This window comes from Lipotes vexillifer, unplaced genomic scaffold (assembly GCF_000442215.2).
Source record: "Lipotes vexillifer unplaced genomic scaffold, Lipotes_vexillifer_v1.1 scaffold349, whole genome shotgun sequence".
NCBI lineage: Eukaryota > Metazoa > Chordata > Mammalia > Artiodactyla > Lipotidae > Lipotes > Lipotes vexillifer.
The window spans coordinates 325,023-349,259 of NW_006790574.1; the positions used below are offsets into that span (position 1 = coordinate 325,023).

Consider the following 24,237-nt stretch of genomic DNA (forward strand, 5'->3'; position numbering starts at 1 on the left):
GGAGCCTGGAGCCCTGCCTGGGGCTGGCCGGAGTGGCCCTCAGCTGTGTCCATATTGGTCTGAGAGGTCGCTCCTCCCTCCTCTCTCCTACTCTCCCCTCCCCACCCCTCCCCACTCCACTTCCTGCCCGTTTGCTTGCAGCCCGCTGGGCGGTGGTGCTCCGAGAGGCGAGAGGCGAGAGGCGAGAGGCGAGGCGGCAGTGATGGAGAGGCTGAGGCCCAGGCTTCTGAGGGGAGCCCATCCCTTGCTGAGGCCTAAGGGCATCCAGGAGTCAGATTTCCTGCCAGTGAGGAGAGTGGTCCCAGCAAGCCTTGTCAGCTTGGCGTCCCCTCTCCCCTGCCAGCTGCCATGAGGACCCTCCTGCCCCAGGAACTCACGTGAGGAAGCCCCAGGTGGGGCTGCCTTCCTCTCTGCTCCCTGTGGCTCTGAGCCTGGCCAGGGGAGGTGCGCTGTCTGACCCCGAGAGGGGCCTCTCAGCCTTGGGGATGACCCGGAGTAGGTTCTGAGCAGCAGGGTTCTGGGGCATGTGGAGGGAGTGGGCCCATACTTGGGAGGAGGAGGCAGCTGGTACAGCTGCCGGGGCTCAGGCTGGACACACCCTCACCTCCCCTCGCCCCCACACTGCCAAACCTCTCATCCCTGTGGTCATGGACACGCACTGCTTCCAGAAAGGGCCAGAGCCCTTGGCAGGAGGCAGCCCAACTGGGATTACGCCTCGGGTTTCTAAGTGCATCTGAGCAAGTCAGTGAACAGTTCTCCGCCTCCATTTCTCCATCTGTAAGATGGGTGTGATACGATGATATCAGGTCAGCGCTTAGTGGCAAACAAGTAAACTGCAGCTCTGCCTCTGCAGCTGAGGTGACAGCTGACAGCTGTCCTGTGTCCTCTGCCTGCTGGGGCGACATCACCTCAGAGGAAGTGGGGAGCCCACTCCCTCAGGAACAGCCTGGGGTGGAGCAGACGGCAAGGTAACCAAGCCAGTGTGCCCTTGCCCATGGGTAGAGATGGAGGACCCTGAGGCACAGAAGCTTCCAGAGCTGAGCAGTCATGACATGAGGTGCAGGCCCGGTGAGTCAGGACTCCCAGGGCTTTTCTTCTCTCCTAAACCCATTGTCTGTCAACGTTTCAGCAAAGGCCAGACCGGCCGGCCAGGCGCCCTTCTCCATCCTTTCGGACCCAGGGTGAGACCAGGCCTGTGATGAACAGTGGGAGCCGAGCGTGGTGGGGCTGGTGTCCTCCATCAGCATTTCTCTTTTTCTTCCCTGTGGTCACACCCGTGTCCCCAAGGAGCTCTGGCGGTGCAGGAATCTCCCTTCCACCTTGACCGCCTGGCCACCTCTAGCTGCCTTAGTCTCTGGGGCCAGACACCTTTTGAGCCAGTAGGGAGAGGCCTTGCCAGGAAAGCAGTGCCCAGGGCAGGCAGGGGACATAGACCGGGAGCCGAAGGCCACAGTGATGGGCTGGACCACTGCGGAGGGAAAGGCTCCAGGTCACGGTGGCCTCTTGCTCTGAGGGCTGTGTCACCTTCTGTATCCCTGACTGCCCAGGCACGGGGTGGAGGGGTGGCATCCCTCGTGTGCCCTAGCAGCCCGGGCTGTGTGTAGGGGGCCCCCAGTGTGTGTCCCAGCTTCGGGAGAGCTGCGATGGGAGGAGGAATTCATGGGACTGCTGAAAGAAGGAAGTCTGAGGTCAGACTTTTAAAAAAATCTCTTACCTAAAAGTGGGTAAAGCAGAGAGGGAGTGTGTGTGTGTCCTATGGGGAGAAAGGACAGAGGTGGTAATTCCTAACATCCCTCTTTTACCCTCTTATCCTTACTTTCCCTGCAGAGCCCTGGGGCAGCCTGGGGACCAGGCCAGGACTGTAATTGTGGGGTGCACACCAGGGAGGGTTCCCCTCCAGCAGGCTGAGCAGGACCTGGTGAAAGGGTAGGGCAGCCTGGGGAGCCCCGCCCCTCTGGCTGCTCCCACTTCTCTCCTGGGAGCCAGCCATCCCCTTTCTCCCCAAGCCCCCTCCAAGCAGGACAGACCTGGAACTGGTGATCTAGCACCCTTCCCCTACCAAGGCGTCGAGCAGAGTTAGAGCTCACGGTTGGGGGCGGGGGCGGGGGCGGGGGCGGGGGCGGGGGTGGGGCAGACCTGCTTCCACATTCCCCGTGGCTTCTGTGTTCCCGGCAGCCCCGGGCCTCTGCCTGCTCTGCCTTCCAAGCGGCAAAGATTCATCTTAATGTTGTTATTATTCACAGTATTTATCGCACTAATAGATTTAGATTTGAATAGCGTTTTCATCTTTTCCAGCACACTTTCACATCTATTATCTTAATTTTTACCCTGATGATAGGGTAGGTATTTTTACCCCTGTTTTGTAGTCAAACTGGAGCACGTAAAGATTTGCCTAATATCACATAACTGGTTAATAACAGGGTGGACTGGCGAAGGAACTGGATGTGTATCAGCCACGCCCGTGCAATGGGCCTCCCCATCCATGCCTTTCCTCGTGCCCCTGGCACTTCAGTGCAACCTTTCTGAGCCCCAACATTTTCTGCTTTCGTAGGGATAGACACAGCATAAAAATGTCTCCCTCCCTCCCTTCATTTTGGAATACTTACCATGGGCTTTGTAGGGGAGTCCTACCTATAAGACGGGCAGTCCTGGCCGTCCTGGAGCAGACCCCCCAGCTAGGCAGACGGACACAGGACAAGGCCATCAGAGGGGGCGAGATGCCACAGAGGGCAAGGCCAGAGAGAGGTGCGTGCCTAGGGCCACGGGGTCTCACTGCTCACCCCTAAGCCTTCAGGCCCACAGCTGCTCCGTTGGGCTGCAGGTTCACGGTCCCAGCCATCCGGCCCCCAGAACCCTGCATGCCTGCCTCACAGCTCTGCCTTCCAGAGTTGGGGTGCTCTCAGCTCACCACTGGTACAAACCACCTGAGTATCAGTATGGTGGCTGGTGGCTGGGAAGGTCTCTGACCCGGCCCTTGTTCTTGATCCCTCCTCCCTCCCATGGAGGCCAGAGCATAAATGCATTTCCAGACTGTGTACTCAGACCCTGCCCCGTGCACAAAGTTTTGGGCTTCTCACGTGTGCCAAGGCCATGGGCTGGAATTACATAAGTGTCCTCTCAGGCCCGTCCAGCTGCCCTAGCCAATCTGGGTGACCCTCTCTGAGATTCTGGGCTCTTCAAGACCGGCGCCTATCCCAGCCTGACAGGGCCCTGGAAGGGGCTTGTGGTACAAGTGATGGGTGGCTACCATCCCGCCCAGCGATGATGAAGCTGATCTCTCTGAGAAGCCAAGTCCGACTCCCCTGCGCTCTGAGATCTCTTCTCTCCCACGCCTGGGGCCTTCGCGCGCGGGCCAGGTGGTCTTGATGGGGCCAGAGGGGCTGCTCCTGCAGGAGCATATGGGCCTAGGGACTTCCAGCAGAAGGAGGAAGGCTGGGCTCAGAGCCCAGACCCACTTGGTGTGGGAAAGTGTGAGACTCTGGTTGCTTGTGTGTGTTTAGACTCTGACCGCTACGAACCCCAAGCCAGGGAGCCGGACGTTCGCGCTGCCTGCCGTCCTGTTGGCCCTTGAGGAGGGCCCGGGGCCTCAGCTTTCTCGCTGGAGTGTGAGTTGTGGGCAGCCAGCGGTGCTTCCCGGTTGCTGAGTGGAGGACAGCTCGGGCTTTCCTGGCACTCGGGGGCTCCGGCCAGCGGAGGGGCGGAGAGAGGGTGACCTTGTGCTGCAGCCGTGGCAGCGGGACGTTTAAAACTTACTCTGCCTCCCAGAAAAGTGCTCTGGGAGAGCTTGAGGCAGCGCAGGCCAGTGTCAGGGCGGTCCTCCCGCGGGTGGGCCGTGTGTGCGGGAGCCTCGGCCTCAGCAGCACCTGGCCCTGAACAAGTCCCTTCCTCTCCCTGGACCTCAGTTTCCTTATTTATAAACAGGGATTTGGACTAGAAGGGTTTGGGATGTCTTCCTGCAGTTAGTGTCTTTGATTTAGACAGCTCAAGGCGTCACATGGGGAGAGACGGTGCAGACCCCTCTTGGTCATGAGGCTGTGGGGCCTCCCCACCTTCCTGAGCACCTTCCCAGTGGTGGCCCCCAGCCAGACTGCCCGCGGGAGGGAGAGTCAGCTGTGAGCACAATTGTGTTAGAAGCATTCTCAGAGAGTTCTCTGCCCCTAAATATCTCCTACTGCAGCCTACCCGAATTCCAGTTGTCTGTAGGAGGCCCCTCTTATGTAGGTACGTAACTTGGGAGGATTCTAATGGTCACTTTAAGGGGGAGAGCAGGAAAGGAAGAGTCCCCGGGCAGTGGCATAAGGGGCATCTTCATGACATCAAGTGAGGGACAGAGTATGACTTAGGGAACACGGCAGAGTCTTCCAGGGTGAGAGTTGGAGGGAGAAGTGGATGGCCAGCTCCTCTGGGGCAGGGCCCTGCAGGGCAGCCTGGGTGCTGGAGGGGGAGCCCGGAGATCCAGGCTGCACAGTGGTGGCCCACGGAGGAGGCCAGCCTTCTCTGTCCCTCCTCTCGTTTCTTGTCCTCTGGGCCGTGCAACTGTTGGCAATTTCATCAAACGGAGCCAAGGCCTAGGAGGCCAGAGCTGTGAGTTGTTCCCACTGAAGCTCTTGGCCTCCCGCAGAGCAAAGCTCAGTTCCCCAGGCTACAGCTGCAACCCCAGAAAATAGGTGTTACCTTCGGCAACCGAACCAGGTGAGCTGGATGATGTGTGACTCGTTAAAGAATCATCCCCAAGACTTGAAAGTACTCAAAGTGTACATTTTGAAATGTAAATTTATTTTTGGAATTATTTAAAAAAAAAAAAATCACCTTATGGGGAATTCCCTGGCAGTCCAGTGGTTAGGACTTTGTACTTCCAATGCAGGGAGCACAGGTTCGATCCCTGGTCAGGGAACTAAGATCCCAGAAGCCCCGTGGCATGGCAAAAACGAAAAGAAAGAAAAAGATTGCCACTTTCTCATGTCTCTGTTTTTTGTTTGTTTGTTTGTTTGTTTTTTTGCGGTACGTGGGGCTCTCACTGTTGTGGCCTCTCCTGTTGCGGAACACAGGCTCCGGACGCGCAGGCTCAGCAGCCATGGCTCACGGGCCCAGCCGCTCCACGGCACGTGGGATCCTCACGGGCCCAGCCGCTCCGCGGCACGTGGGATCCTCCCGGACCGGGGCACGAACCCGTGTCCCCTGCATCGGCAGGTGGACTCTCAACCACTGCGCCACCAGGGAAGCCCCTCATGTCTCTGTTTTAAAGGTCATTTTTTTCAGGGACGCCTTCCCTAACCATCCCATGTAAATTAGATCTTATGTGACCTTATTATTTTTTTAAACACACACTTACCTGGTCTTGTTACGTGCCCAATACTGTTTTAAGGCTTTTCAAGTCCTGACTCATTCAAGTCACCACAACTGCCCTGTAAGGTATTCTTATTCGCTCTATAGTTACAGGGGACACCAAGGCACAGAGAGGTCAGGGAACTTGCCTAGGGTTGAACAGCAGGTGAGCGGCAGAGCTGGGATTCAATCCCAGGCAGCCTGGCTTAGAACCAGTGGTCTCAGCATGGTGTTCTGCTGGCCCCAATCCAAGCTTTCGGTGCACTCCGTTCCGTCGTCCCGTAAAACGCTGAGCAACTCACCCTTGCATCCACTTCGCTTTGCATAACGGAGCGCATGCTCAGATGCATGAGGAAGGCACAGTAATTATGGTAATTTTGACAGATTGTAGATCTCCAGACCGTGGGTCGGGAGCTGCCCCTGCCAGTCCTGTCATCGCCTTTGTGAGGACAGAGCAGCCGGCTGTGCCCAAACATCTGGGGTGAGAGGTGTGCAGAGGTGCCTCACGCCTGCCTCTTTCCTGATCGGCCTCCGCCCCTTGCCCTTGCTCACTCCCCCGCTGTCTCTCCGAGCCTCCTTATCACTGTCTGCCTGTCTCGGCCACCTCTCTTTTTCCCATCTGTGCCATCAGACTCTCTCCAAAGCCACTGGGGTTTGAGGACATGAAACAGAAGTTTTATTTTACAATCACTAGCAGGCGGTATAAAACAAACATTGACACAGCTGGCAAAAAGTGCAGGCAGCTGGTTATTTGGGATCCTGAAAAGCAGGGTAAAGTTGAGTGATCTTTACATTGTGGATTCAGAAGCTGCTGGAATTCTGAGTTCTAGCCGATCCCTGCACTGGCTGCCCCTTGGCGGTGGCGTTGCCAACAGGTAGTTTGGGGCTTTGGGTCCCACCCCCCAACAAGTTTCCATTACTCCTGAATGAAAATAGTGTTTGCTATGAAAGTACAACTACAAAATGAATCCCTGCACCCACTTCCAGCCACTGCCCATAAGCCCTCTCCCCCCACCCCCCCACCCCGCCCCCAGTACCAACCCTGGAGCCACCAGAGCTCCTGGAGGGAGCCATCTGTTCTCTCCGTTTTGCTAGTCATCTTCCCTTGGGCCTTTATCACAAGTGAGGCTCAAAGGCTCAGTTTGCTCATTCAGTCACTCACTCAGTCACTGATTCATTGCTGGTCCCAGGCACAAGCTGACAGTTATCTAACACACATCGCACGGGCAATACAAAGCAGTAGAGGGGACCCAGGAGGCAGGGTTCCTATCTCAAGGAATTTCAGAGGCCAGCTGAAGAAACAACCTGTGTGGATGAAAAGTTAACCAGCAGTGCAGGGGTTAACCGACACTTCGTTGGCAGCACTGTCTATCAGAGGCGGCTGTGATGTGTTTCAAAGGCATACGTGACAGATATCAAGAAATGAGTCCATAGGCAGGAGTGGAGGAGGAAGTTAGGCTTTGTGGAAGGGTGGATTTGCTCTGGGCCTGGAGGATGAGTAAGAGATGGACAGCTGATGAGTACGGGGAGGGCACTTCAGGCAGAGGACCAGCATGGGGCATGGCCGGCACAACCAGAAGTACCACCTGGGTACATCATAGTACACTGTGATGAACGGGGCAGGCGGCACGTCTGACTAACATGCCCAGGGTTGGCGGTGAGTGTGATGCTGAATGTCAAGGATGCCCACAAACTTAAAAAAAAAAAAAAAAAAAATGCTGGGGAACCAAATTGTGGTACACAGCACACAAACCAGTGTGGGAGAAAACCACACACGGAGCCATGCTAAGACACACTCAATACGAGGAGACTACAGATTGATGTGGCTCACAAGTGATCAGATGTGGGCTCTCATCCTGGGGCACTCCCAGGTCATGGTGGGATGGTGGCTGGAGATCCAGCATCTTCAGGTGCCAGGGTCCCCTTGGTAAGTGACTCAAGGCCTCACCTGTGCTGGACCAGCTGCAGGGTCCTTCCAGTCTCTGGTCGTGACTTGGCCTTGGTTTCAGAGAGGACAAGGGTGGTGGTCTAGGCTGGTCTGGGCATACGTCTCCTTTAGTAGCCCCCTGGGTCAGTCTCTCCCATAGCCTGTTGGTCCTCACAGACCCCTGACCCTCTTGGAAGCCCAGAGATGAGTGTGATCTGCTTCAGGCAGTGGCCTAATGCTGGGGCTTCTCTGTCCTCTGTCCCACCAGAAACCAGTGGGCTCCAAGAACAGTTTTCTAGCCCAGCCCGAACCCTGCCAGTCCAGTGTCAGCATAGCACCAGCCATAAAGTGAGCACCAGTAAATATTTGCTGCTGGAATCCCCACTCCTCACACCACTGACAGCTGACAGCCTCCTGGATTTTTGCCCAGGCAGCTGCACCCTCCCCTCCACCCTCCAAACCTTGGCAGAGGCCATAGCTGCAGCCTCCCCTCACTTCCTCATGTGGAGCAGCCGCCTCCGCTGGTGTTCTCATTGTGGGTATACTATCCACAAGCACCTGTTGCCAATTTCTCCCCACCCGGGTCTCAGGGACCCAGCCTCCTGGGATTCCCACCTTGCTGGCTGGCCCCCACGGTGGCTCCTTGGGAAGCAGAGCTTTCCATCAAGGGTGGAAAGCTGACAGGGGGACCTAACTGGGGGAGAACTCGGAAAAAGGAGCAACAGCATTGTCTGTCCAGGAAAAGAAAGCTGTCTGAAATACAATTCACCGTGTCTGTCTCTGTATACATACGTAGGCGCATCGAAGTTTATGAGGCATCTTTGCATGAATGTGTGGATGTGTGCTCTTATATGGGCCAAATGGATTTTTCCTACTGTTCTGTCGACTTTTGTCCATGGCAGCACGTCTCGAGGTTTGGGGTTTGCGAATCTGATCTGGGAAGGGGGGATGAGCAGCCTCGTGATCCCTCAACACCAGAGGCCCTCCCGTGGAGGCAGAGTGACGACGTAGTGTTGTTTAGGGCATTGCAACATCATATGAGAAGTGGCACCAGGTGACCACGGAGGCCCCTTTACTTCCGACGCATCTGATTCCAGACCACTTTGCATGGCAACCCGGACATAATTAAGTGGTTGTTGATGTGTTTTGAAGGTTGTTGTTTGAGGCACATCTCCCAACCTTTCTGTGTCTCAGTTTCCTCACTTGTAAAATGAGGGTAACGATAGTACCTATAAAGGGTTGCGGTGAGCACGGACAGGATAGCACGTAGGAAGCTCTTCGTGGGTGACACGTGGTACGTGTTCAGTCAGTGCTGGCGGTCGTGATGAAGGTCAACCTTCTGGTTCTTGTTGGAGGACCCCATCCAGGACACTTCGGTCCTCAGAGGGCCCATCTGGCTCTGTGGGGTCAGTTTCAACCGTCTCCCCAGCTCCCAGCCTTGCTCCTGACCTAAAACTCCCCTGAGGGAGGGAAGCACTCCCACCCTTGAAACTCCATCCCACAGTCGGTTCAGCTCAACATCAGGGCAACCCTGGCCAGACCCCACTCCCACCCTGATAGGTTTGGCCTCACCCAGGGTCCCACCCTGGAAGGGACAGACCTTCCAATCCCAAACTCTGAGGCACCATTGCTTCCTGCCCGGCCAGGGACACTCTATTCCCTAAACTACCTGGGGTCCAGGATATGTCCCCGTGCTCCCAGTCCAGGGAGGGTGAGGATTCTGTCTGGCAGTGGCTCAACCTCTGCTTTCCGGTTGTGCAAATGACACTTATGCAAACAAAGGGCTCCTACTCCCTTTAAGCGGGCTTCCTTCCTGGAGAAAATGGCGAGGCAATTGTGCTGGTGGTGTGAGTCCCTTGCAAGGTGGGGACTGCCCCACCTTGCAGCTGCGCACCCTGGGGTGCCTGAAAATTAAAATCTGAGAATTTGGAAGGGATCATTAGCTCCAACCCCATCGTTTCAAAGACGGGAAAACTGAAGACGGGAGAGAGGAAGAAAGTTCCACTGTTAAAGAAGGATGGAGGATGTGCTCACCCCGACTCCACCCCAGGAAAAATTTCTGCAGCGTGGTCTCAATTGTTCATCAGTTTTGCCTTTTTTCTATGAGACTTCCTTTTTGAGAGGCCTGAGAATCTCCATGCAGTGCTCTTTCTAGAAAGGGCATTTTACTTAGAAGATTTTACCTTTATTAGGAGGGAAAACTTGGCAGCCCTATGTTGCTGCATCTCTGCTCCCAGACCTGGGAAGACGGGAGCCCTGAGAGCCTTGTCTCTCTCTGGGGAGGGGTCCCTGGGGGAGAGGAGTGTAAGAGGGATGAAGGGAGGAGAGAAATGATGGTCCTTTGGCTGCCTTTAAGAGGCCTCATAAACCTGGAGCCTGGGAGAACCTGAAGGAGGTAAAACCTGAGATGCTGACTCAGTGAGAGTTAAAGGCCCATTTGCGTGACATTTCAAGGGTGATGTGGCTATGTGTGGCTTGATGTAGTAAGAACAGCACTTGTTTCTGACCTATGCCTCCTAGATCGCTCCTTCTGGTACCCCAAAGCTTGCTTAAGCACTTCCTGTTTGTCTAACACATAATGACCATCTTACTATGTTCCTCATGCTGAGCACCTGGAGTTCAAATATGGAGCCAGTTGAGACCCTTGGAAGGTCAAGACCCTGGCTTGCAGGTAGGTGGATGTTTGAAAGGCATCACCCGAAGATGAGCTCATGAGTGCTCCTAACCTGGACAGAGAACCCCCCACACTAGACCCAAGTTGCTGTGCCTGCTTGCATGACCTATTTTCTAGCTACAAACAGCTAGCATTCCTTGTTCTAAACATCTGGCATTACCTGCCTGCTTAGTTCCCTTGCCTCTGGCTTCAAACAGCTGTTGGGCTTACCCGCTCTCCACCTCCTTCCACCTGGAAGGATCTGGAGGCACCAGATCCACAAGTTCTGATGTCTTTAAAAGGATCAGCCTGGGCAACAAGGCTCATTTGGGAGCTGTGATATTCACGTTGACTCTAGTGAAAGTCCAACGGCCAATCCCCGTTTGGCCTCCAACTGGACACCATGAAGGCCTGTGTTCCCCTGATAGCGGCCGTGCTCTGCGGCCTGGCCTGGGCTGGTAAGTCACTACTGGTGGGGATGACGGGAGTCCTGCCGAGAGTTGGGGGACTTGGGAGAGTGTGAGGGTAGTGAGAAGAGAGGGAGCCAGCTCTGTCCTAAAACCATGGACACCTTAGACCAGGCCTGGTCTGAGGCAGGAGTTGCCTCTGGAGTGGATTGGGCTGTGTGAAGGGAGCTGCAGAGCTGATGGACCGATGTCATGGAAGCCCCTTCTCGACGACTTGGAAGATGAGCCCCAAGCATCCCTTAGTCCAACCTGACTTTTGATCTCACCAAGGTTTTGTTTTCTGGGGCCACTGTATAGCATAAAGCTGGGCTGTGGCTGACTGGCTTTGAGTGGCCTGGTCGCCCTTGGTCACTTCCTCTGCTACCTGGGGGTAGGTGAGTTGTCTGGGTGGGACCTTTCCCTGGGTAAAGGCTTAGGAGGAGGGCAGGCTCCGGGGAAATGGGAAGAGCCCCTGACTAGGAGGCAGGTCGTGTGGTCGGAGGAATCAGTCTTGTCCCGTGTTAGAGGACCTAAAGCAGAGAAGAGTCCTGGCCCCCAGGTACTAGCGATGCAGGGACAGGACCTGTGGCTAAGGATGGGAACATTTTCCTGTTCAGCAGCTGGCAGATGCGGACGCTGATGTGTTAATTAGTGGTTACTGGGTGAGTAGGGAGAGCGCCAAGGGAGGGGGCTGGGCTGAGGGATGTGTGTGGGGGGGGATCCTCTGCCCAAGGAGAAAGAATCCCACTCACGTTTTTCCTACATAGGACTGTCTTAAGGGTGAAATAAGATAATGTACAAGAAGCACCCTACATGGAGTGAGATCTCAATAAATTGGGTCTTTGATTATGATTATAAAGATAAATACATATAAAATCATTTATAATATTTATAAGTATATTTAGAACATATTAATTCTATTAATATAACAAGTATTTATTTATATAAAATAATTTATATAAACAGAAAATTTAACTCTTGGAATCATTTCCAGTCAGGTTGTGGATAAGGAGACCCCTAACAGGATTCCTAAATGGAAAACATTTGGAGGGGAAAGCCATTCCCAGGCCTCCCACGCTGGATGGGATCGTGTACCCTCTCTCCAGCACACGTGGCAGAGAGCTGGGCCCGGGGTGGTGCAGAGCTCTCGGTAGGGAGTGAGGGAGGGTGCGAGAGCCTCCAGCTTACTGTGAAGGAGTGGTGTGGGGTTGAGGCATTCCAGTCTCAGGAGAGGAAAGCAACTGGAGACATTTGATCCTTGGGGGCCATCCCTGAGGGCAGAGGCCAAGGTGGCTTCAGAAGGGCAGATGGAGCCCTTGCCCCTGGGGCTGGTGGTCTGATCCTGCTGTGGGACTGATGGGGAAGAGAGGGTCCAGTGGGTGATGCCTCCTTCTTTCCTAAAGTGGGAGGAAGAGGCTCGGTTCTTGCCTGTCCTATCCCAACATCTCAGAACTTAGATGCAAGAGTATGAATAGCATGGGAGCCAATCTTAGGTCCCTGGTTGTTTCAAGTGAATTGAAGCAGGAATCTGGTCCTGGAAGTGAATCTACTTGGTTGGCTAGATGTCCACGGAAACAGCATCTGAGGCCCCCAGAGAAGCACAGATGTAGGAGTCCCCAACCATCAGAGGGGCTGAGGGCTGGCATATAGGGACACCCAGGTTTGGGACCAAGTTTCTTGGTGGGCAGTGTGGTTAGGGACTGGGTGTTGAGGCATACTGAAGTGTTGGAGTGTACGAAGAAATTTAACATCTCGTGTAGGTATGGGGGCTGGTGATAAGCTCTTCCCGGGGAATGGAGAGGGTACCTCTGTCCGGGAGAAGAAAGGCCAAAATGAGTAAGGCAGAAAGAGAGAGTCAGAGAGATGGGGCAGAGGATTACTGGAGCAGTGATTCAGGCGCCTGGCTAGTGAGCGAGGCGCACACAGAGTGTTTGTATGAACGGGAGGTACCGGGTGGGATCGCTGGAGTGAGTAGTCTGGGTGACACTCTGACACTCACCTGAGTGTCCCCAGAACAGCACGGGGAGGTACCTACGGGGAGAAGTCTCTCCCACTCCTCCCCTCACCCCTCAAGTCCCAAGGTCCTCTTGAAGCACATGGTGAGGTGTACAGGGAAGTGTGAAGCATCCCTGGCCTGGGGTTCCTACTGGGGACAAAGTTCTTGAACAGAGATGAAAAAGTCCACTCAGCCAGGGCCAGTGGGGCGGTGTCCTCTCGAGCTCTACAGAGCTGACTATTCACTTGCAGCCCTTCTCGACTGGTGCCAGCTGCTGGAATGGGGTGAATTCCTTCCTTGGACTCTGCTGATCTGGCCCATTAAGAACGTTGCCCTGATTTGTCTGAATTCTCTCCCTTTGGATTCTGGGTGTACTGCCAGGCTGACTGAGCAGGCAGCTGACACAGCCTTCCTCCTGGGCTCAAAACTTCTCCTTAAGGTCTTTGCATTTGGGTTGCACCAAGGGAGCATCATTTAAGATTCAGGGGGAGTTCCCCTAGGCTTGGAGGGACAAGTGGCCTTGGGCCTGGTCTCTTTTAGGGACAATCCACTGGATCTGCCTTTCTGGCCACATTGGAAGCCCTTTACACAGTGTGAAGTTGCCTCAGGACCTGGGTTCATCTTGACTCCTCTTTGATGTAAAGAACACAGACTCATAGCGGAGATGTCAGCTAGAAACTGTCAGCAACTTATGCGCTGACACCCCAGCCCAAGCGATGGCCCAGTTGAAACCCAGGGAGGGAGTCAGCTAGATTGAGTAGGTAGACAGGGAAGACTGCTCCAGCCAGTCTGGACACTTGCCACCTGGAAGATGGGCATGAAATACTGTTTATTTATCTAACATCTAAGTGGTGCTACTATGTGTCATGCAGTGTCCTAAGTGCTTTACAAAAATGAACTCATTTAATTCTTATGAATAGACTATGAGATGGGCTCCATTATTATCACACTTTTCCAGAGAAGGAAACTGAGGCAAAGAAGGTCAAACGACTTGCCCAAGATCACATAGCTAGAAAGCAGAAGAACCAGAATCCTGGCCTCGAGCAGTTTGGTGCCAGAGTCCGGGTTCTTTGTCTCTCTGCTCTGCCACCCTCCTTAGCACAGTATAAACCCTAATCCCAGAATCCAAACCAGTGACTAAACCCATATCTCTCTTCTCCACCTCCACCCCAATCCAGGCTAAATTTCGATGCTACACCTGTGTGGAATCACAACCAGGACCAAACCCCAAATCTAAGCTAAGGCAAAATTGGGATTATTTCTCCTCTCCTAGTCTTGACACATTTCTCAACCCTGCAGTTTTAAACCTATTCCCTTTCCTTACCCGAACAGCAACACAATAATTAACTCAAACCCAAATCCTCACTTTAGCCCTTAATCTAAACCTAACCCACCCCAAGCTGGGCCCCAATTAGGTTTCAGTTTCTTCATTCATACGAATTCCAGTGTCAACTGTGACTCTGGCTCTGATCTTGACATTCTCCGTAACCCACAGCCTGACCCTAAACCCAGTACCCACTAAATCCAAACCTCAGGAACCTCAAATGGAAACAAAGGCTCTGTTATCACCCTTAAAGCCCAGAGTGAAAGGAAAGAGCGCCCAGCCAGCTACCCCCTCCACTGTCTTTGCTGTGGCGGGCTTGTTATTTTAGGAGTGCTGGTGGGTTTGTACCATTTCTTTCAAAATTTCTTGTCTTATGCCCCTTGTGACCAAAAGCTGGCTTCTGCAAGCCATTTGGCTGGAGTAAGGGATGTGGTCTGTGGTTACATAACAGATCTTATTCCAAAGTCCAATTCTCACCCACACCCACCTCATTCCCCACCCTGAGCTAAACTAATCCAAACTAAAAGAGACAGAAAGACGTGACACAGGGGGGGAAGAGGGCGCAGAGGAGACCAAACGAAGGGGAGGGAAGAACAAAGAAGCAGAAGACATAAAAGGGACAGGATGAGAGGCAGAAGTGGGATTATTCCCACCTCTGAAGTGGGAGGGGAGAAGGCAGGTGGGATCACTGGAGCGAAGGTGACTCACCATCCTCTATGTGACAGGTGAATGGTGGCCTCTGGGCTATGCCCAGCCCACAGACCTCTTTCTTCGGTCTGTCTGAATTTTTTTAAATTGGAAAATTTCACATAAAAATGAAGGCTTCTTTTGAAAAACTGGAGGCTCTGGCAACACTGAGCCTGCATCTCAACATGGCAACAATTGGCTGGAGCTGCTAGTGGCTGCCAATTTCAGGCAGGGCATCGTTCCCAAGTTTGCCACCGTCCCCACCTCTTTCTACTGCCTTCCTGCTTCTTGACTCATTTGTGTTACAGGTCTAGCCCCGATTGGCACCCGACTCTGTGATCCTGGTCTCTATTATTAGTCAGTGGGTGGCAGGTGGTGGGTGGTGGGGACGAGGCTTATGTTGTGTATGGGAGGCTGTGTATGTACCTCTCCCCGGCAGCTAGCAATGACCTTTCCTGCCAGGTGGGGCTCCTGCCCCTGTCTGTGAACCCTCCTGCAGAGGGTGCCTTGATGAGGGGAGTAGGATCCCCATAGAGCTAAGTTTGTAACCTTTACTGCCCGTAGGCCAAATGGAGTCATGCGCATCTCACTGTAATGAGAAATTTGACCGGGATGCTGCTTGCCAGTGTGACCTCCAGTGTCCCCGGCACGGGGACTGCTGTGAAGACTATGAGCGCCTGTGTACAGGTGAGGTCCCTTGTGGGATGAAGGGTCTAGGAGGCACGGCAGGCCAGGCCATGACCATATCTAGCTTGCCTGAAGGGCTGCTGGCCAGGGCATCCAGCAGTCCAGAGCAGGGTTCCAGACTGATGACTGGGGGCTCAAAGGGCCCAAACCAGGACCCTGGCAAGCAGAGCAGGGGTCAGGGCTTTGGCCACCACTTGTCCTGGGTATTCTAGGATGTCTCCAACATAAGACCCCAACTTAAAATAAAGTAGATGTCATTTACCTGGAATATCTGTCTGAACTACCAGGATTAATAATATCTGGAAAATTTAAGTAATTCCCCAAAAAAGCAAAAGGATGAAAATATCATTTTGGCATGTATTACATTACCAATTATCATTTGCAAAAGTAAAAAAGTGGTAGTGAACTTTCCCAACTTGCATGCCACCAGGAAGACCGCATGCACGGCATCAGTAACTGACAATTCCTACCACTCTTCCTATCGCGAGTGGACTGAGTGGTTGCACATCTCTGACCTGTCATTCCCAGGCCAGAGGTTGAATGGGACATGCATCGCCCTCAAAAGCCAGTTGTTCTTCTGCTACTCCAACTACACGGTTTAAAATTTGAAAAACTCACTTTGAATAATTCCCTTGTTTGGATGCTTCCAATATTTTAGACTCCCAGATAAATGGTCTTCTGCTTTGTGACATGAAGTTTTGCTAAGTTCACTGTCAAACCATGTGCCCCATGGTAGGTAATGGCCAGCAAGACCACCACATATGGTTGTCCAGGTTGTGCACTGCACAAGGGCCCCTCGTTGAGAAGGTGAGTTGGACCAATGTTGAATTTGTATCCCTCTCGCTAAGCCATGTGTCTTGGTGAAGAGCCGTGTCTGCTGAGAAAGGCGTACCTTTTCCTAATTTGCCCAAGTGTGGTTTCTGCTGGCCCAGCAATGTGCCCTCGGAGCTACTTGCACCCAAAAGAATGCTGAGTCAATTTACACAAAAAACACCACACATACTAGCAGCTCTGCTCATCAGATCCAGGCAGGGAAACCCAGGCCCAGAGCTCAGTGCCAGAATCACAGCCAACTCCCCTTCTTTTTTTTTTAAATTAATTTTTATTGGAGTATAGTTGATTTACAATGTTGTGTTGGTTTCTGCTGTACAGTAAAGTGAATCAGTTATACATATACATACATCCACTCTTTTTTAGATTCTATTCCCCTATAGGTCATTACAGAGTATTGAGTAGAGTTCCCTGTGCTATACAGGAGGTTCTTATTATTGATAGTTATCTATTTTATATATAGTAGTTGTATATGTCAATCCCAATCTCCCAATTTCTCCCTTCTCCCCTTCCCCCTTGGTAACCATAAGTTTGTTTTCTACGAGCCGACCCCTCTTCTGCTGCCCTGTGCCCCATGTAGCAGACACAGGGAGGCCTGTGCACCTTGGACAATCAGACTGGCATTTCAAGATAGAGACGATACTCAGCCTAGCAGCCATTTCATCACTGTCTCTGATGTGCAACTCAGAATCCTTTTCCCACAGAAAAAATATTATCAATGGTGGTTGAGACTCTAGATCAGCTCACAAAGGTCTATTTAGCATAAACGGTGGCTGAGTTAAGAACCCTGTGGATTGTCAGCACTTAAAACACAGCCTGGCAGAAAGCAAGTGATCAGGAGGTGTTTGTTGACTGAATGAATAACCTGCCCCACGGTTCTGATGGTAAGAACAAGATACTATCTGGTGACCGCGCTGACAGATTCTGAAGCACTTTGTAGTAGTGTTGGGTTTTGGGGGGAGTGGTGTAGGGGTAGAATTTATTCCCCTCCGTGATGAGACAGGAGCTCAGAGTCCCCAGCAACATTCATTCCCTCGTCTTCCTCCCCAGCCCCGCTCCACCCTTCTCTGCCCAGAGCCAAGGTTGCAGTTACTCAGCTTGCAGGCAAGGGAATGGGCCAGCAATAGGAATGTGCTTTTCTGAATGTGCCTAATTCCCAAATGCAGCCTTTGTGGCCATTGCCAAGTGTAATTGCGAAGAAAGAAGGGAATCTGGTATCTCAGGAAACGGTTCTTATTCCATGAGGCCTGGGAGGAGTTCACCCTTGACTCTGGGAGTTATTACAGGTAAGCGATGTTCCTAAGTGAGGGTCTTGTCATTTGGAGAGTTCAAGCCTATCCATCTACCAATTTACATTAAATAAAAGTCATCCCAACCTCAGAGTTTTCAGCCCAGAAGAGACTACCTCCTGCCCACCACCTCTCCTTTCTACAGATGAGCACACTGGGTACCAGAAGGGTAAATGGTGAGGAGGGCTGTCCCCTGGGGATGTTCTTTCACTTCTGTGAACAGTTTTCAATCCCCCTGTCTTACATTTTCAGATTTTCTCCTCCTTCACCTGGTACTTGTTCAATGTACCCTCGCCCCTGTTTTGTATTTTCTTCCACTGCACATGCTTGTCCCCGAAGCCGGGAGGACTGATAATCAGTGATAAAGAGGAGGGGCCCCTTGGGGATGTTTAGTGACTTTACTTCTCTGACCTACAGCTAATGAGGACCTCAAAGAGCCAGAGCCATTCCTGGAGCTGGAAGAAGAGATGGAGGGGGCCCCGGCTAGCGGTGAGTCTGCTTCCCCAGAGGGGGGCCTTCGGGATAAAGATGAGGGACGTGAGAGGATGACGAGGAGGGGGCAGCCACGTGAGCGGCCACAGGCCCAGGCCAAAGCCAGATGGGACCCCAAATCCAGCACCTAGAGGTGGTGAGAGCAGCTCGCTGGACTCTTGGGGTCTGGGAGGGAGGAAGCCCCAGGGCCTCAGTGACCTGGGGGGTAGGCAGGAAAGAGTCCAAGGCCTGCTGAGAGGGAGAGGGAAGGGGAAGAGCTTTTATTTTTAGAGAGGGAAGATTATAAAAACAACAGGCCAGAAAGTAGAGTTCGGCAAAAGAAAGGACTTCCTGACTGTGAAGGGTGTGCACCAATTAGGCTTGTTTGTTTTCCTTCCCTGGAGTTCTTTAATAGGAAGCATCAGGAAAGCAAGGCTGGGGGTGGGCGGCGGGAGGTGGGGGGCGGTCTTGGAGTGGGCATGGCCTGGCCGCTGCGGGGAGCGACCCCTAGAGGTCATCCCAGGACACACCTCCCCTCTGTCCTCTCAGACTTGTACTTGGCACCCAACTCCTGCCGGGGCCGCTGCCTGGAAGCCTTCGACAAGCACCACCTATGCCACTGCAACGCCCGCTGCCCAGAGTTTGGAAACTGCTGCGAGGATTTCGAGAGCCTGTGTGGCCATGGTCAGTCTCCTGCTCCCTTTAGCACAGCCCCAGAGGCACAGGAACTCTCTAGAGCAATAGCTCTCCCAGTGTGGTCCCTGGACCCGTACCCTGAGGATCATCTGGGAATTTATTAGAAATGGACACTCTGGGGCTCACCCCGGACCCATTGAATCAGAAACTCTGGGGGTGGGGCCCACCAATCTGTTTTCACAAGCCCTCCAGACAATTCTGATGCGTGCCAAAGTATGAGAAATTTCCTAGGGGCATGGGGCAGTGTGGATATTTCATGGACATTCTGTGGGCAAGGCCATGTGCTGAACTTAAGGATCCTTTAGGCCCCTAGGCCCCTGCCCTACAATCACTAGGGTGCCTGATTGCAGCCCCTCTCCCCCGCTGCTGGCTTCTGGAAGGTGCCCAGGAGGGGATGCACACAGACAGCTGCTTGCCCCCTGGCCTCCCTCGGGCTCTGAAATACCCCTCCCCCAATTCCTCCCAGAGGGCTTCTCCCACATCAGCGATGCCATAACCAAGGGGGACCCGCAGAGCACCTCTGAGAAGATCTATAGGGCAGATACCAACAAAGCCCAGAAGGAAGACATTGTTCTCAATAGCCAAAAGTGCATCTCGCCCTCGGAGGCCAGAGACCGAGTAGACCGCTGCCCAGAGCCGTGAGTTCCCTTCAAGCCTCTTCCTGCCGTCTCTCCCCCAGCTTTGCTCGCTTTGGTGCCTCAGCTCTTTTCTCCTCAAGGCAGGCAGGACCAAAGGGAGAGGGAAAAAATAGGCCTCCAGAGACAGATAAAGCCACCTTGAGGACCTGTGGGGATCCATTTGGGAGGGTTTCTGGGACTGGCTGGGCTGAGAATAGAACTGACCTTCCAACAGCTGACGTAGAAGAAAACAGGGACCTCATGCGTTGTCCCCAAGAGTGTGTGAAGTCTCCACTCTGCCTCTGAACCCAACCCTCTCGTGCCTGCCCCTGCATCTGGAAGTTCTGGAGGGGTTTCTGCTCCGCGTGCAGGCCTCTCACTGGGCCTCCCTCTACCTGCCCCAGGCTCTTCACGTATGTCAATGAGAAGCTCCTCTCCAAGCCGACCTACGCCGCCTTCATCAACCTCCTCGACAACTACCAGCGGGCCGTGGGCCGCAGGGAGCGCTTCACAGCCCAGCAGCTGGCCGAGCAGGACACCTTCCTCAGCGAGGTTATGAAGACGGCCGTCATGAAGGAACTCTACGGCTTCCTCCACCAGCAGAGTGAGCGAGGCCGTGAGGCCTCCCCCAGGCCCCGAGAGAGAGGGAGGCCCTGCTGAGGACGCGTTGTGCCCGCAGCGGGCCAGGCACCCCTGGGGGCTCAATGGTGGGCAGGTTAAGAGAGCAGGTGGGGACTAGGTGGAGGCCAGTGTACCTCTGGGAGGGGACAGAGAGGGGCCTAGAAGAGACCACAGACCCAAGCAGGAGCTGAAAATTCCTCTGTCCGCCTTCGAAGTCAACCCATCTTTTGACCTAATCTTAGCCGCCTGGTTCGCCCCCCACTTGCTGCTTCAGTCTCAGGGTTCTCCGCAGGCCGTGAGTCACCCAGCTCCCCCTCAGCCCCCAGGGCACTCCTCTGCCACCTGAGTTGATCCCGGACTCAGCACCACTTTGCAGGCACGTAGGGTCCCTGCCGCTGCTCCTTCATCGGGCACTAAGTCCAGGAAGGAGGCCGGCCCATTCCACATTTTTGCTGGGGACACAGCAACAGAAAGTCAACAAAGGCTCAGAGGGGGACGTTATACTGGGAAGGGTTCCGGTTGGAGAGACTCCAGATACAGATACATGTGAATCAGACCAAAAAAGGTTTGGGCCGCAGGACTTCTTGGCATGCGGTGTGTTTGTTAGTGTCCTCCAGATTCCTTTCCTGAACTCCGGGCAGCTGGGCCTTGCCTGGGGGTGGCTCCGTCCTGGTCATCCCTTGCTGGTCGTGGGATCGCCTCTGCTCCGAGCCGTTGCATTCCATCCTCTGGTGGCCCCGTTAAGAGTAAGTAACACTGTTTTTAGGTAAAGCCAGTGACACACAAGCAAGCCCTGTGAAGAGGGCGTGATCCTGCACCGCCCCCTGGTGTTCTCCTCGTAGTAAACACAGGAGAGGATCTTGGAGGTCGAGACTGAGCCCTAGTCCAGGCTGTTCCACTACCCATCCGGTCTTCGCCTCTCTCCCTGTCCAAATCCCACTTATCCTTAAAGTTCTAGCTCACATTCCACCTCATTTATGAAGCTGCACTTGCTGCAGTTCACAGCTGGCTTTCAGAGTCTCTTCAGAGGTCAAGGGTTTGGAGTGTGTCCTAAAATAGCCTTGGGCCAGAGAGACTTGGTTTCACTTGCTAATGACGCATGTGATCCTGGGCCTTTTGACCCTCAGACCCCAACCGAGCCTTGTCTGTGCAATGGGGTCTTGGGGGATTCACGCATATAAAGCACTCAGTGGAAAGCCTGGCACCCGGTAAGCTGTAGCCATTCAGATTGTGAAGGCGTTCTCTGTTATATCGTGTGTTCTTTGTCTTGTTTTCCAACTGTGTGGTTTTAAAAAAATGTTTATTTATTGTATTTTATTTTTATTTTTGGCTGCTTGGGGTCTTAGTTGCGGCACGCGGGCTGGGCTCTTCGTTGAGGTGCGCAGGCTTCTCTCTAGTTGTGGCGTGTGGGCTCAGTAGTTGCAGTGCGTGGGCTCTCTAGTTGTGGCACGCAGGCTCAGTAGCTGCCCCTCGGCATGTGGGATCTTAGTTCCCTGACCGGGGATCGAACCCCCATCCCCTGCACTGGAAGGCAGATTCTTAACCACTGGACCACCCAACTGTGTTTTAAGTCCTTGAAAGGAGGGAATATGCCTGGTATCTCTTTAGTGTCCTCTACACACAATTCTGGGCAGTGAACCGTTGATAGTAGACAGCTCCCTAATTCAGATCCCCAGCCCTGACTTTTCCCTGCCCGTCTACCTGGCATCTACTCAGAACTTAGTGTAAAGAGAACTCATGGTTCCCGCCTCTTCCTTCAGATCTGCTCCTTCCTCATCTTCCCCATCTCATAAATGACCCCATAATTCATCCAGGTGCTCAGGCCCAAAGCCCAGGGGTTATATTTGATTCTTCTCTTTACCTCCCCACTCCCCACCTCCATTTCCTCCACCAGGAACGCCTGGTAACAACCTGATGTGAAGAATCAACGTGAGGGTTGAAAGCACTCAAACAGTGCCTGGCACACAGAACAAACTCAGTAACTCTAAACTATTTTTCTTATTGTTAAGGTTTGACTGAGCTCCAACCTTCTTTGCATGGGCTGGCAGCTGCCTGCCTCTCAGACCTCCTCTTCTACCACTCTCCCCTCTTGCTGGCTGTGCTCCAGCTACATGGGCCCTCAGCTCTCTAAACACCAAGCTCAAGGTGTCCTGGAGCCTTTGCACTTGCTGTTCCTTCTACGTGGAAGGCTCTTTCTCCCAGGTCTTTGCATGGCTGACTCCTTACCCTTCAGGTCTCTGATCAGTGCTACCTTCTCAGAGAGGCCTTTCTAGAAAAGCTCCCACCTGAACCCCACCTCCAGGCACCATGGGATAATCTGCTTTATTTTCTTCATAGCACTTATCTGAAATCATACTGTTTATTGTTTATTTGTTTATTATCTGTCTCCTCCACTGGAATATAAACTATAAAGACAGGAATCTTGTCCTTGTGATTCCCTGATGAATCCTCAGCCTTTAGATCTGGGCCTGGCACAAAACAGGGGCCCCATAGAATCTATGGCATAGATAATTGCTGAGCGAACAACTGACTATGTTGGCTGAACCCACCTGTCTCTTGTCACGCTGGAGCAGGTGGCCCTTCCTTGCTTTCCAGGGTCTGGCCCTGCCTTCCCCTCTCCTCAGTCCTCTGTGTTCCTCTCCCCAGACCGCTACAGCACAGAACAGGAGTTCGTCAACGACTTGAAAAACATGTGGTTTGGGCTGTATTCAAGAGGCAAACAAGAGGCGGACTCAGGTGGCTTTGAACATGTCTTCTCAGGTGGGATTACTCTGCTTGGGAAGAAAGAGTTGGAGGGATGAAGAGAGATGCTTCCCTCAGGCGCAGGGCAGCAACAGCACTGATGAATCAGCAGTCAAGCCAGCTTGCAGGGCAGGGCACGTCTACTCCTTGGCCAAGAGGGAGGGGACTGAGGGGCCATGTTTGAGGGCCAGTTTCTTCTGGAGTATCAGAGGGAGAAAGAAGCCCAGATACCGGGGCTCCCAAGGTGCACACATAAGATGAGAGACGTGTTTTGAGGCCCTGGCTGTCTACCTCTCAATGGTCCTCTGCTTCCAGGGCTTGGTCAGCTGTTTCCTAAGGAGGCCCCATTGCCCCAGCGTAAGGCTCCCACCAAGTCTGGCTTGCTCCTAGGGAAATGGCTAGAGGAGTATCTCAGATTGGTCCAGGGTCAATGGGGAGAAGGAACTCTCCCAAGGGCTTCAGCTGAAATGGGAGGGGTGTGTGTGTGTGTGTGTGTGTGTGTGTGTGTGTGTGTGTGTGTAGCTTTCTGAGGTGAGAGTTAGGGACGTGAGGGACTCCGGGAAGTTGGGGTGGACATTCTAGGAATAAGAGACTGGAGAAGGGGTACAGCCTTGGCACGGGAGTGGGGAAAGGGGTCGGAGGCGAGGCCCAGATCACCCACCTTGATCTGTTTATTACAGGTGAAGTCAAAAAGGGCAAAGTCACTGGCTTCCATAACTGGATCCTCTTCTACTTGCAGGAAAAGGAGGGCCTGGTTGACTATTACAGTCACATCTGTGACGGGCCTGTGAGTACTGAGTGCTGACCCCGTGGGCTGGAAAAGCGCCGTCAGTACCCAGATGTCCTGTCCTCGTTCTGAATTCCAAACAGGCAGACTTGTCTCCCACCCTGACCCTCTTGGCAGCCTAACGGGGATCGTGAATAGGACTTCCCTATTTGCTGGAAAGAGGGTTTAGCCAGCCAGGACGCTTCCAAACAGGGAAGGCTCCCGAGCTGCAGGGGGCAGGGGGCAGAGGGCATCCTCTCTGGATGGGAGAGTGTGGGCAGGGGAGAGTCCTTAGAGGGGAAAACCAAAGACCTGAATTTCCTTAGAATGTGGTGTCAGCTGAAGGTTCAGTCTGGCTAGTCTGAGTTAAACTTCTTATATTTTTATAAAAAAAAAAGAACCCTTTGCTGCCCTGAGCCTGGAAATAATTTGGGGGCAATAAGCTGTCCTCTTCCGCATGTGAGCGCCACAGGGAACGGTTATGTCCCTGCTCCCCTGGCATCGGGCACATGGATGCTGACTGTGGCCTTTCTGGGAGATGTGAGCTGGTGGCTCCAGAGAGAGGGTGTGCGCAGGACTCAGACACCCTAGAAGGGCAGACTGCATCCTCTGTCGATTTAAAGAATCCAGTCTCCCCAGAAAGCTCACACAGACCCCCACGAGCCCTTGACAAATCCTACCCAACCCTCTGTGCGACTCTGCACTGTGGCACTCACCAGACCCCCTTTACCGCCCTTCTCTCCGCAGGGGGATTCTTACCCCAAGGTGCTGGCCTTGCAGTTCAGCTGGGACGGCTACTACAAGAAAATAGGTTCAACTTTCATCGGCAGCAGCCCCGAGTTTGAGTTTGCACTTTACTCCCTGTGCTTCATCACCAGGCCAGGCAAAGTGTAAGTCCTGGTGGCTCAGGAGGCCTTGGACAAATCACTGTTCTGGGCCTCGGTTTTCTGTCTTGGAACGTGAAGCTGTTGATCAGATCAGTCCCAGCAGCAGAATCACATCCGCTCCCTCCTCCAAGTGCAATTGTACGCAGGAGCTTAATATACAAAACAGAAATGGAGGGCTTCCCTGGTGGTGCAGTGGTTGAGAGTCCGCCTACCGATGCAGGGGACACGGGTTCGTGCCCCGGTCCGGGAAGATCCCACATGCCGCGGAGCGG

The 24,237-nt window shown here is 53.5% G+C and overlaps 1 protein-coding gene across 4 annotated transcripts in view; it reads left to right on the forward strand.

Moving 5' to 3' along the window:
- The first annotated feature begins 10,242 nt into the window (after positions 1-10,242).
- The window catches only part of ENDOU (endonuclease, poly(U) specific), a 16,254-nt gene continuing 2,259 nt past the window's right edge, over positions 10,243-24,237 (forward strand). Inside the window, exons 1-9 of one of the 4 annotated variants that reach the window (XM_007463844.1) lie at positions 10,243-10,363; positions 14,923-15,045; positions 17,583-17,654; positions 18,186-18,320; positions 18,799-18,970; positions 19,354-19,553; positions 22,217-22,330; positions 22,993-23,099; positions 23,826-23,968. In XM_007463844.1, the coding sequence (XP_007463906.1) occupies positions 10,309-10,363; positions 14,923-15,045; positions 17,583-17,654; positions 18,186-18,320; positions 18,799-18,970; positions 19,354-19,553; positions 22,217-22,330; positions 22,993-23,099; positions 23,826-23,968 (1,121 nt within the window). In that variant the 5' untranslated portion in view covers positions 10,243-10,308. Of the gene's footprint in view, positions 10,364-14,922; positions 15,051-17,582; positions 17,655-18,185; positions 18,321-18,798; positions 18,971-19,353; positions 19,554-22,216; positions 22,331-22,992; positions 23,100-23,825; positions 23,969-24,237 lie in introns of all 4 variants that reach the window. The other 3 variants (XM_007463845.1, XM_007463846.1, XM_007463847.1) reach the window with 3 other exon arrangements.